Genomic DNA, 14,414 nt, shown 5'->3' on the forward strand with positions numbered 1-14,414 from the left:
AAGAAATCAAACAGCACATAACAGTAGGGGAAAATATGTAGTTTGTTTCTATGTTTGCATTTTAGTAATTTTAGCACTGTTAAGAGTGAATGGTCATAAAGAGAATAAAACCTACGTGTGAAGGGGAAGGCGTGCGTGTGATTGCACGGCCTCTCTCTTTTCCTCTGTTTTTGCTTTGTTTTTGGAACTTGTGCAACAGGCTGATTCAGAACAGGCCTGGCCCCTCTGGGACCAAGGTCTTCATCCTTCTGATGCCTGCTCAGATCTGAAAGACTCGGATGAGTAAGTCACCGTAACCCACACAGCCATCCGGATGCTTTGAAACTTTTCTGGAAGTGATTTTACTCTCAACTGAAGAGAACATCCTTTGTACTCCGAACTTAAAGGAAACTACTGCATTTACTGATTCACATATACCTAAGACAATGAATCTGTTGATTTATTTCAAACTAATTTTTAAAAAACACTATTCTGACTATAAGATTCAGTTACTTCAAGCGCACAAAAGAGATTTTATCGAATTGGAGTTCAATGTAATTTTTCTCTCCCTGATGAGATACAACAACTTCCATCTGTATTAAGGCGAAGAGGCTCTATTTTGCCCAGTCTGCAAGCTCACCTAGACTCATGAGCTGGGATCTCTCACCTTGCACATCGTTATCAACAGTGAGTGTCCCGTAAGTTAAACTGCAGGGGAATTTCAATGGTTCTTCTACAACTCCACCAGTATTAGGAGGGTCTGTACAGACACGCTCTTCCTTTATTAACTATTTAACTTTGCTGATTTAGTTCACTAAAACAAGACACTGCACTTGTCCATCGTGCCTGTGCAGCTGGTGCTGGCAGTGTAACAGCACGCTGCGCAGGGGAAACCCAGCTCTGGGCTGCACCATGAATCGGGCTGCCAGGCTGCGTGCCCTGAAGGCGCGACGAATATTTCCCTCTAGTCTGCTTCCTTCGGGACAACAGAGCGACCACGGGAATGCCGTGTCTGTCTCCAGGTCAGACCGGAATTATAAGTATAACGGATAAGGCTAGCARGTAAACCAGCTGTGGTGTTCTTCAGTAGGAGCAGCAAGGATGGCATTAGAGAAGCAGAATGCAGTTCCAAAACTTTCAGGTAAATTAATACTTAATTGTGTCCTATTTTGAATGAACACCCTTTGGCTTCCCTGTATTTCATTTTATCATCAAAAAACTGTTTCTTACTGTGCAAAAGAAAGACTGAAAGCCAGATAAATGGAAAAAATCAAAATAAATTGATACGGAAAACATGCGTTATTGTTCAAATGTTTATACTGTTTTGCAGCTTTCCATCCCCATTTATCTACCTGTTCAGAATTTAAATAGCGGCAGGTCAAACTCGTAATAAAAACAGACCAAGACATTGTGTATCATGAGGCCCAGAAAGCTACTGCATTTCTGCCTTTCCTAGGTTAGACCTCAGGGAGCACAAGGGAAGTTATTACAGGGATGACACATGCTAATGGTGCTGTTAAGAGGAAATCATCATTAATGCTCTGCACTGGGAGTGCTTTTCAGTAAGTGCCCTCTGCTACGACATCAGGAGAAATCATTAGACATAGCAGCAGCCATAAAATAAATGCAGGTCAGAAGTGCGCGTCTTTGATAACGACATGATAAGTACAGACATACAATGGTCCTGTTCTTGTATAGAACAATATAAACCTCAATTAATTCCACCAAGAATATTCTTACACTGTATGTCCATTGCTTGCCACTGCAGACAACATTCTTACCATATTTTGCTTTTATTTTTTAATATATTTGCTCTTACCTATTTTTGTTTCTATTACTAAACCCAGTTTTCAATACCACATTTTAATTATTCTAAATATCTTTAGCCAACTTTGTACTTCAGTTAGCTTGGCTATTTTCTTTATTTCACTGTTTTTTGAACATACTAGCAACCGAACATTAGCTGTCTATTGTAGACTTTAGAGAGGATAAAATAATTTCACAGAGAAATATCTTAATGCAAATAGAGTAAGAGAAATGAAGGCCTACTGCAAACAAGCCAAACAGAATATTTGCTGCTGGGAGACAGGCTAAAACCACCGAGGTGCAGGAGAGGTGGGAGAGGGAGCGGGAGGGAGGAGAGAAAGCAGGAGAGGGAGAGAGCCTATGGCAGATGTTTGCAAACACCCTTGGGATGCTGATTTCCTTCATATGACTGATTAAAACAGTTACCCTCCAACCCTTGATCAGTCTGCACGGCTTTAAAAACTGTTATAAGCCTTCCAGACAACTATAATGACTCTCTTCCTCTTGTCAAAAGTACTACTACTTGTTGCCAGTGGGAATACATTTTCTAGGCTCAAAAAGACCTTGCAGGATACGGCCGAGAACCCTTCCTTGTATGGACAGCCACTATTTTCTGTGAATGAGGAATTTTTGAAAGGTGTGTTCAGGAACAGCTTGTCTTTCTTCTATCTGGATTAGAACCCAAGATTTCAATTAAAAGTGTTCACTTGAATACAAAAAATATTTGTTTCAGAAATGTAAAAGAAAACAAAAAGCTGAGATTTCTCAGTAAGTTGTTCGAGTGCTTCTGTGATCCAGTAGAAGGGATATTTTTCATGTGAGAGCATTCAAAAATGCTCAGGTAGTGAAGGAGAGGCAAAAATAATGGCAGTCACATTTCTCTGTGAAAATGTGAATACATAGTTCTTACACTGGTGTCACATCAGCTGCAAAGGTGAAAATTATAAACACATCTTGCTTTGTCATGCACTTACGCCTGTGAAACTGCTTGTGAAACTCCACTCTCCCTGCACTTGCTTGTGCTGTTAGTGTGGAAAAGATGGAGATGATGCAAAGAACACTTTTAATTCAGAGTTTAAAATTAAGACTGCGTCACCTGGATCATTCCTGTGACAGATTTTAAGCAGCAACCGTTCCCTGCAGTGCCATTCCCTCGCAGAAGGGTGGTGCTGGCATGCAGCGTGCTCCCCCCTGCCTTAGCCAGCATTCACAGGGAGGGAACACAAACTACCGAGCAAAATTTAGGATAATTTGACTCCTTGCTGTGTTACGCTCCCTCTGTTCTAAGCATGTTCTCTGGGTTTAACTCAGTTTCCAGCTGGTGGGGGTGGCTGTCAGACAGCACACCCCTCCGCCTCCTTTTCCATGCCCCCATTTTGTTTTCAAACAGCTTTATTCCTTCCTTCTGAGCTTTCAAAAGTTCTGCAACTAAAACCCGGTTTTAAATCAGTATCAAAATAAAGTACCATAATAACAGAAACAGTAGTTAGCTTGTACTGAAAACGGTATCACTGTACTTGTAAGACGCAAAGGTTTGCTTTATAACTCCCTTCAGTTAAAAAACAGTTAAACTGATCCATACCTTGAGGATCTTATCGCCAGGCTGGAGCAGGCTGGATGCTGGTCCGTCAGGCTGAACCCTAGTAACAAAGATACCCTATAAGTCAGAAGTAACAGAGGTTAGGATGCTATCACCAAGAACTAGTTCCCAAAATACAGGTGTCTCCCTACTTGTTGGTCTGGAGGCTTCATAGCTGGTAATGCTCTAAACACTAATCGATTCTTTCAGTCTGTAAGGAGCCAAACAGCAGTACCAGTTTGTAGCAGCTCTCCATGACCTTTGGCTAGTTATCTCCTGATAAAAATATAATTGTGGTTCATTTGGAATTAAGAGGCCATTTCACAAAATAATGTGTAATTTGAATAGTTTCCGGCAACTAGCAACTAGGCAAGAGAAACGTGGTTATCAGGAGGAAAATGAAAATGGGGCAAGCAGTAATTAATTACAGTAATCCATGCCATAATCTATACAGTAATCTTTACTTCCTCTAGAAAAAAAGCGTATATTCTGAAAAGCAGACTTTTTGATATTCAGTCTCATTGTTTGTAAGATCTTCTTTTAATCCTGTGTCTGAGGAGTAAATGTCTTTAAAAGAAAACAAATTATTAAATGAAAAAGAATACATTTTAAATCCATTTTTAGAATTTCAGTAAAATATGTTAACAAAACGTAAAAATAGAGATTGAGTTTCTGAGTGATGAAACATTTCCGATGCAGCTCTTGCCCTGTACTTCTGCTCCCTTAGTCCCCGCTGCCCTTAGCCCTGCTGCTCGGGGTGAAAACCTTTGAGAAGATTTTAGAACTGAGCAGAAGCTGGATTACAGCCATTCACACTGCTCATCGTGACCTCAGTGAAACTCACTGGTTATCATCATCACGCAAGTCATGTGCATCGCTGAAGAATTTTATAGCCTTCTGGCGCAGAGGACAGTCTGGTATTCCTGTTAGCCTTACAGAAGCCTGAGCTCTTTGGGAGCAGCAGGATGGGGCCTATCCTGCTTACATTTGGTCCATGTGCCATTAACTGTGACACAAGTCTGCCATTCAAAATGACGGGCTATTTTTGCGCTTTCTATTGCTTTTCTGTCCCTTCCTCTCATCACAGCATCATCAGCTCATGTCACGGCAGGGGGACGTTATCATGCAGAAGGATGCTCACTGCCATGTCCGCTGATCTCATCCTGGAGACAGGACAGCACCATACGCATGATTTAAAACCACTGAAAACGACGGGCATGACTGATGAGAGACAAGATCACCCTCTTACGGCTTTTGTGATATTTAAAACATGATAGAACTGAGGTAACAGTGCGGGAAGAAACACTTCAGACTAGTAATACAGAAAAAAACTTTAAACTATTAATTCCTTCAATAAAGCTACCCTAGCACTCCCTTAGTACACAATTTATGGAAATAAAATTTTGCATTTCTGTTATTAGCAAAATTAAGACCATCTAAAGCTGCTATCACATTGCATGTATTACTCATAGATACACTCACAGTTGGCTATAGTTTCTTTTTAAATAAATTCACACAATGGAAGTATAGCTTATTATAAAATTATACAAATTGAGAAAAAAGGACATGATATTATAAAGTATATTAGAAAGAGAACACTTACCAGTGTGCATCCTCAGGGAAGGACAACAAAAATGATTATGTTTTAAGGGCTAGTCATTAAAATGCCTGATAGGTATATACATTAAAATTAACTATTCTTGAAGCTCAAAACAGGGATGTATCAACAAAAAAAAATTGAAAGAAATTAAGATTATGCTAAATGGGTATTTCCAAGAGTATTTTACATTTCCAATTAGCTGCTTTTGTTGTAATTCAGGGTGGTGGGGAAATTTTTTTTAATTTGCACGCAGATCTCAAATTTTCCATGAAAGATGAAAAAATGGTTTAAACTTCATGATTTGCAAAAGTCTCATTATTTTGAAGTTATGACTATCTTTTAGAACTAGATCTAATATTATCAAAGAATATAAAATACAAGAATATGCTTAATTGAGAGGTATCCATAGTCTTTGTTTTGCAACAAACTCCAGTCAGTTTTACTGCACAGATCAGACGAATTCACAGTTCTAGAAGTTCATTTTCTAACCCTAGAACTCTGTGTAGTTGATAATCACCAGATGTTATATTTTTACTAGTCATCCTTTTACTGACTGAAAAGATTTATCAGCTTCTTAAATGTGTAATTCCCAAATTCTGGACCAGTATTAATACTCTGAAAGTCTCCCTGACCATCATAACGGTCAAATTTTTAATTAACATTACAGAACCCGATACAGCTTCACAGTCTGGCTACAGCCYGCTTACCATGATGCTGCATGCTGCCACTGACACCCAGACCAGCTTGAGGCCAGGCCTATTTCATTTGATACAGCTGGTGTAACCTTGGCATTTCTGCTATCTAGTGATGCTACTGCTGTTCTAAAAAGACATTAGGTTTAGTCTTCTTAACAGAGCCTTAAGCAAATTCACATGGAAGTGAAGTTTTCCCTCTAAAGACTTTAGTGAAGGTTTAATCAGGGCGTATATTTATTCTTAACAGAAAAAAGTGGGAGAGGTGATGTTTCAGAAAACAGTCTGAAAAAATTATCTTATATGTGGAAGATAAGCCAGACACTTTCTGCAAATTCTGTTTTGATTCCCTCGTCTTTATTAACCAGAAAAACAAAAGCGAACACCACTCCTTTAAGAAAAAAATGCCAAGTATGGAAACAAGTTCTCTCAGTTATCACAACAGAAGTGGATAAAAATTTCATTCATTGTATCCTATGTCACCACTGTGTGGCATTGTAAAATAAAGACCATTTAGTGAGAAATTCAGAACTTACCTTATCAGAAGGTTTGAATGGATTTCCTTGTCCACTTATTCCACCACTGATACTAAAACCGAGGCCAGGATTCTTCTCTATTCTCACACAAAACTAAGTTTAAATGGAAAAATATGGGAAGGCAAGTCAAAATCAACATTAAAGCCAATTCCCTAAACAACAGCATCTTTTTCATATGTTCCATTTCACCATTAACTGAATGAGTTGACCCTCCCAAAGACTATGTTACACAACAAAGTAAAAGCCACCAAAATATTGTTATAAACTGAAAGTGTTTTCATGATTTTAACATAGTTTGATGATATCATAATATTCACAAAGCTAGATGCATTTTTATACATATTTTAAATGTTAGATTTTTATGAATTCTGCTTCTATTTTCAAAGACAGAAAATAAAACTGAGACTTGAGAAAAAGCAGTTCACACTGGCCAAATTTTTCACTCTCACAGGAACACTGGGATAAAACTACATCAGTGAGAACAGAACTTGCCCCTACATAAACTTCATCTCATGCATTTCATTTTTCCCAGAAAGTGGCTTACAGTTTATGGCTTTATATAACAAAGAAACAGCTCCTGAATCCCATCTATACTGGAAATTAAAGGTACAAATACCTCTTTATACAGGAACAGTTCCAGAAAAATCTTTAACTTTACTCAATTTGATTGATACTTTTTAATATAATTTATCATGTATTCTAACACGGTATTTTCAAAAGATGAAGCCAGCAGCTTAAACTACTTCTCTACTATTTCTTTGCAATCCTGCAGCTTTTTTTCCAGTTGTTATGTGATTATCACAATTTTATTTTAGTATTTTTAAAAGTGAACTAAGAATTGCATTGTGAGGACACAGTTTGTTTTCAATCATTTAAACTAAGCTTTGCCCTCTCATTCATCTCTCTCCCATTTCTGTGGCTTGTTGTGTCTAACGAAACATTAGCTTCCCTGAAATACTGCCTCTGCTTTTTCTTGCTCTGAGACACGGCATGTTTGGCACTGAGCTGCCGACATTTTCAGCATGTGATGTTCACGGATACATTTTCCTCTTTAATTCCCTGATGGAGGGGTCTGCGTTAAATCCCCTAAACTTCTTTTTGTGTCTTTAAATACAGTTTGAGGTCTCAGTCTCAGACTCCAAAGAGGAGGGGTAAGCGGCTGACAGTGCGYGTATAAACAAAGATACAGAAAAGAATAATTCAGAACAGACAATCTCTCTTTAATTCGTTATTCTTTAAATGGTCTCACAAGTGGGAAATGAGCAAGCAGAGCACTTCTCCCAAGGCAGCAAGCTGAGTTCCGAGTGCAAAAATCACTAAAACAAGCAACAGTTCCAGGTGACAGATCAAGTGAATATTAAAGTGACTGCACTTTTAATCCACCTTTTTGAAAAAAAGCACATTTTTCCCAAAGTACAAATAAACAACATCCTGTAGGTTTTATAAAATGACAAAGGCCTTTGAGTTTGTTGTCTCTCTTTGATAACAGCAGTTAATTAGGGGCCATTACTACTTAAAATCCTCATTAACGACTGGGACAGTGGGATGGAGCAAAGCCACGGATGACTCCAAACGGGGGAGAGTGGTCGCCCTGCTGGAAGGCAGGACTGCCAAGCAGAAGAAACCTGGACAGGCTTCAGGAACTTTGTTAAGGACAAGCTGTACCTGAGACATGAYGACTGCAGGCAGGAAGAGCCGGCTGGCTGAGGAGCAGCTCTGCAGAGAAGGAGCGAGCGGCCTTACGGACAACAAGCTGCCCATAAACCAGCAGCAAAGAAGCCAGCTGCAACCTGGGCTACATTAACAGGCACACATCTGGCAAGCAAGGTCTCTCCCAGCGTGCAGCGTCTCAGGTGCAGGATCTCCAGTGAAAGACACCGACAAACCTGGGTCATTGAAGGCTGGAAGGCCAAGACAGGGGGTGGGAGAACCCGGTATATGAGGAGAGGCTGAAGGAACTGAGTTTTTTAGGCTCAGGAAGATGGTTAAGGGGGATGTAACTGCAGGCTTCTACTGTCTAAGAGGTGGCTATAGAGAAGATAAAGGCAGGCACTTCCCTGAGGAGCACAGTGAAAGGACAACACCAAAGGACACAAGCTGCAGCTAGGGCAATTCTCACAAAATAGCCGAGGTTGGCAGGGACCTGTGGAGATCGCCTGGTCCAAACCCCTGCTCAGGCAGAGCCACCTAAAGCAGGTTGTCCAGGACTGTGTCCGGGCGGGTTTGAATATCTCCAAGGATGGAGGCTCCACAGCCTCTCTGGGCAACGTGTTCCAGTGCTCAACCACCTCACAGTAAAGAAGTGCTTTACTTATGTTCAAGTGGAATTTCCTGTGTTTCAGTTTGTGTCCACTGTCTGTTGCCCTGAAGCAGACATATTCTGACTGGACACAAGGAAACAGTGATGGAGGCCAGACACCGGAAAAGGCCCGGAGAGGCTGTGGAATCTCCAGCCTTGGACATTTTCAGGTCTCAGCTGGACACAACCCTGAGCAACCTGATCTAACTTTGAAGTTAGCCCTGATTTGAGCTGGGGTGTTTCACTAGAGAATTTCACAAATCCCTTCCAGACTCAATTCTTTGAAACTATGAATAAACAAAAATTTCAGGACAGCTGAACATAGAAATTATTCTGTTTCAGAAGGAAACAAGCAATTTAAGACCAGCAAAGCAGATTTGAAAGCAGTAGGAAAGCCACATTCCTCAAGTCATTTATAAAGCACAATGCAGGTGATTTTCTGAGTGGATAAGTAGACCAAAAACCAAGTAACTTTGGTCCCAATTCAAGAAATATGTACAGTATATGGCACTGTATGGGAAACTAAATAAATACTTCCACAGTATTTTGACAGCTTTAAAATCAAAGATACTGTGGAAGGAAACCACATGTCTTCAGCGCAGTCACGTAGGCAAAGCAATGGTCTAAAATTAAAGCTCACAGGTCCATGCCTTCCTGGGCACTTGTCTCATACCTGCAGCATCCTTGTGTGCTACACTTATGAAAAACCCAAAGAATAAGCAAACTGAAGCTCAGAGATCTTCAAACTATGTCAGCATCAGGGTCACAGCCCTAGGCGTTATTAGGACTTAGCACCACTTTTACAGGTGGCTTACTCCAGTAAATAGTGCTGAATATTGTCTTTTAGTCAGGATGGCCATAAATGGCATTGGATAATTGAATATAAAATAAAAGTGACTTCAGTGCAGCTTAATGACTACTCATTGAGCCAGTCTGAGCAAGTACCGTGAGCCGCACAAGCAATTGCTTCTGTAGCTCGGTATTATACTTAGGGACTTAATACAGACAGTTACTTATATGGGTTGTCCAACACTTTACACAAGAGAAAAGTTTGCTAATGATTCTGAACCTTATTCTTCAAATCAGGTGACTCAAACAGTTATTGAAAATATTAAGGCCAAATACAATGGGGATAGGACTACTTAATGAAGAAACTCATCAGCGCCCATTATAGGGCTTTGGGGCACTGGAATTTCAGCTGGCCTTTCTTAGAGCTGTACTGGAGCAGCCTACACAAATCTGAGTATATCAGCACCCTGCCAAACATGCTGTGGTGTTAGCCCTGAACTAGGTTACTGGGGAATCAGTAGAAATTGCTAGTTTATTCAGTGTGACCTGGGGATGACAGCTCTGTTCAGGAACTTCAGTGACAAATTGACTTGCCTGCTCAGTCCAAGAAAAAGTGGTATCAGACCCTGGTGCTGGGAAAGGGGAACAGACCTGCTACCAAGGCAGCCATACGTCCCTCACGCTATCTTGAACATCTGCCCTTTGTTATGGCCCCACTTTTAACTGCTATATGCAGGACAGAAAAAAAACAGATACAGTTTTTGTCAGAGTGCTGTTTTATACACACACTTTCTCACCTGCTCCTGATATGCGTCCGTACTTCTCTGACCCTTGGTTTGGATTAAACATCGCCCTGTCTGAGGTGCTCGAGAGCTCTGCGAAGAGGGGATCTGTATAGGCAGTGGTGGCTGAAACTGCTGAATGGTCACTTTGTTCATGTTTCCTTCATACTGCTGCTCGCGGCTCCGATGTTGTAGACTTTGTGATCCCATTAAAGTCTGGATATGACTACCTGCCTGTGGGTAACGTAACCCGTTAGGCCAGAAATTCAGGAAGCTGAAAAGAAGCAATTATTACAACTTACAGAGTCAAGTAAAAGCAAACCTCTTAAATCTTATCAGAGGTTTGCCTTTTGACCACAGTTGGAAACAACTGTGATTAAAAGCAGCAAGGATCTGTCCATTGCATTCAGTGATCCTAGGAGGCTTAAGGAAGATTAGAGGCATATAATATTTTTTATAAATGGACAAGATTTTTTTCCTCATTTCATATTATATGCTTCTGCTCACAAAGTTTATGAACTGAAAACATATAATAAAATAAAGTGGACTATTCATCCCAGCACATTCTAAAGACTAACTATTGAATATTGGAATGCATTTTTTCTAAGGATAGCTTGGAGTAAGATTTATGCCACAAATATAAATATTGGCCACTGTTGTGCATTGTATACAAAACACATAGTTGATTAAATTCAATATCGCTGCCTTGTCCTAGGAAAAATGTGGCTTTTACAAAATCTTACATTTCATAATATGGAACTAATCAAATTACCAATTTTCTATGCTAATTTCTTGCAATTTGAAACACTAATAATTTTCATATGTAAGCGAAATATCAAATTTACATTGGTGGGGGGTCTTTTCATATTTTCAGAAAAAAATGGATGACTGCTAACTTTCTTCCATGCCCTTCATCCCCAATGTCTTTCAACTTTGCAGCTGTGATCTAACAGGTAGGTTTGCTTTCTATTTTACTCTCTTCTTGACATGGTAAAGTTGCATACTTGCTTACTCTTCGGTACACATTCTCTGTTTAGGCACACAAATTACATAAACATTTGAGGCAAATCAATGCAAAATAAATGTAGGCAAGACCACTCTATACTTTTCATATTTACAGCATTGAGTTGTTGTTGCTTATAAGTAATTGCATGCAACTTAGCAATAAGGGAAAGACCAAAATTCATAGTCTGCTCTATGATCAGATATTACTACCTCCATGAAACATCACACACTTGCTACTGACAGTTTTCAGATTATATACACTCACCAGCCTGTGTTATTATTCAAACAGTCTGAATGTGAATGATCATCATCATTTTAGGTCTCAATATCTACAAGTCTCTATGGACACAGCAGAACTACTTAAACCATGTTTCGTATTAAGTTCACACTAGCCAATGGCACAAAGACGCCTAGTCATGAAGATCTAACTCTCAGCACTATTGCACATTTATGATCCTGATGGAAGAGTCACCAGTTGTGAGGGTATTTTTTAGACAAGATTAAATTTAACACAGCAAAAGATCAAAACATTTCTTACCCATTGGCCAATCATCTGGCCACAGAAGTTACAGCAGCCAAGGTGCTGTTAGAATTGTTTGTTGCCATAGCACAAACACATGTTAATGGATTTGTAAGATTTTTCTGCAGAACACATCACTAACACAGATGCAGTTGGAGCTACCTGCGACACTGAACACAGAATCCTAGCAATATTCAAAGTGACTGCTAGGAAAACTGATGTGCTCTTTTATTGCTAGCTACATTTGAACACAGGGACCACCTCAGATACATTCAGACTCCGTGTACTCCTTTGACATTCTCCAAGTGAGCAATGACAGAGCAATCTGTTTATTTCTTGTGTCCAAATCCTCAGTCCCCAAACTCTTTTTAAATAATAGCATCTGTGGATGTGAAAGTGCTTTACACACATCAATGCACTTGTTCCTGGGATAGTCTTGTGAAGTTTGTACTATTAATATCCCACTTTACAGATCAGAAAGATCTTCAGCTCATCTGAGATCAGAAGGGAAGGAAAATGCCCAACACAGAACTTTAACCTGTTCTTTAACTCCCTAGGCGCAACAAGCTGTGTCCTCAGCGGATTACTGCATCTGTGTCACCTTACACTGCTGAGATCCAAGCTGAGCAGGTGAAAGTATGCAGCACGGGTCTGTACTTTATGTTGTGTCAGATATTCATCACAGAAGGACTGGAAAATGCAGAATCTCTTCAGCTGCACTACATGTCCCAGATACAATCCCAACACAACCACCGTATCAGTCCACAGCAGGAGCATTGTCCGTCTCAGAGGAAGAAGTCTGTTTCAAATACAAAAGACTGTGATTCTTCACCGAAAAACCTCAGATCTTCTTTACTGGTTTATATGGCCTCTGGCTTGAACAGCCGACGCTGGAAATAAAACACAAAGACCCTCCAGCCTCTCAGTGGTGGCTAACAGAAATACTCACAGTTCAGAAGGGAAGAGAAATGGGGACTGAAGCCACTTCCGCACGTCCCCGTTTTGGGGCAGCTGGCCTGCTCCAGTTCTGTAGCACACGCTCCTTCCACACCCGCTGGGCTGACTGCTGCAGCCCTGCAGCRGCCACAGAGGAGGCCGAGCAACGCCATCCTCCGCAGCCCCGAACCTGGCAGCTCGTCCTCGCGCAGGAGCGTCACCCTGCGCCCGCGCCGGCTAGGCTGATGGCTATTCCTCTTCCATCTTCGTTCACATTCTTCAACCTCTCTTCTTCCCGAGAGGCAATCTCCAGGTTCCCTTTCGGTGATCCCCCCTCCATGCTTCTTCCCCTTCCTTCTTTATGGAGGAGCAGATAATTCAGACTATAACTGATTTAACCAGGCATGTAGTTGACTTTTGTCTTGTTGCTGTGCCAGAAAAAGTGGCTCTTCCAAGAAGCATAAAAAGTGTAGTCTTTTAATAAACCAGTGGATTATTAAATTTAAATATTAGAATGTCCAACTTTTCCTTAAGAAAACATATCCCATCATTTGCCTGAAGATGACTAGATAAATGAGCACATTTAAATTAAAATATAGCTGCCATTTAATCTGTGTTCTGAAGAGTAAAAAGGACAGAAACAACCATTCATATACCATACAATTATGTAGCGATTACCAGGTAGTATTCCCACCCTACCTACCGTACATAAATAGCCATCACTATATGTGTAATAGGCTTATACGTATGGATCATTTAGGCACACATTTTATTGTGCCTGTATACATAGTCTACCGGCCTGAGCACACACTCTTCCAGCCTATTGCGCACACTCTTCCCTTGGACGAGCAAGTCCCAACTCTTCTTTCAGTGATTTCCATAGTAAAGCTCTGCCATGTGGTGATTCTGCTCTGTTTAGCACTAGCCCATTAAAACTAGTACTATTATGTTAGTGGAAAAACACAATGTATACTCCAATTTATATTCACAACGTTTGTTGAACTTCATTTCTACAGAAGATTTTCTGAGTCTGACTTCAAAAACTCACTGTATTTTAATCTCCAAATGGTGGAAAACTGACGCTCTAGGTCACTTTCAATGGAAGAGATTAGCACTGTCATAAATGCACATTGCAAACTACCTCCTGAGAATGGCAGGTAAATAATTTTCAGAATTCATTTTTTCACTCCTCTTAATAGGCTTTCTTTGAAGAGATCATATCACCACTTCTTGTGTATTCACACTGTGGCTCTTGCTGGATGTGGATAAGCTGAAAACAAATCCTTTTCTTAGAAACAGGAATTACCTATTCTGCAGAAAAAAAATCCTCTCTTTTATGCAGACTGTTTCCCTGATTTCATTTGCATTCTGTACATTATTTAACATCCACCACAAAAGTTAATTATTTTCAGCTCAGTGTCCAATATTTATCGTATAATTAAAGCAACTGACAATGAATGAAACAACAGATTGCTCCAGCGAGTTAAGCAGATTTCAGTATGGTTATGCAATGTCGGTACTTACAACATCTGAGCAGCCAGATATTGAAATATTCAGAATGAAACAGAATCTTCAGTTTCTTATTATAGCAACACCGATGATGCACAAATGCAAGACATAGATTACATCAGATTGTGTGAATGGATAAATGCAGGTTTTATCCCAATATATAAGTGAAGATAAGGAATAACTCCTCTTAAAATTCTTCTCCTGGTTTCTTGCATATCAGAGGATAAAGAAACCCTTTGAATAACTTTGCTCTCAAAGCCAACTCCATCAAATGACACGAGGGTGCTCTCTCTCCTCTTCACCACCCTTTGCTTCAGGAGGGGTCTGTGCTGCTCTGGGTACAATGACTCGTCTCCCATCTTCAAGCAATTCTCTTGTGTAA

General features: G+C 40.2%; 1 protein-coding gene across 1 annotated transcript in view; it reads right to left on the reverse strand.

Annotated features, from left to right (window-relative positions):
• The window catches only part of LRRC7 (leucine rich repeat containing 7), a 114,158-nt gene that overhangs the window by 6,767 nt on the left and 92,977 nt on the right, over positions 1–14,414 (reverse strand). The window contains exons 21-23 of the mRNA XM_026074542.1: positions 10,078–10,296; positions 6,193–6,285; positions 3,368–3,442 (exon numbers count right to left, since the gene is read on the reverse strand). Coding sequence (XP_025930327.1) covers positions 3,368–3,442; positions 6,193–6,285; positions 10,078–10,296 — 387 coding nt within the window. The remainder of the gene's footprint in view (positions 1–3,367; positions 3,443–6,192; positions 6,286–10,077; positions 10,297–14,414) is intronic.

Source organism: Apteryx rowi, unplaced genomic scaffold (genome assembly GCF_003343035.1).
Source record: "Apteryx rowi isolate R43461 unplaced genomic scaffold, aptRow1 scaffold_39, whole genome shotgun sequence".
NCBI lineage: Eukaryota > Metazoa > Chordata > Aves > Apterygiformes > Apterygidae > Apteryx > Apteryx rowi.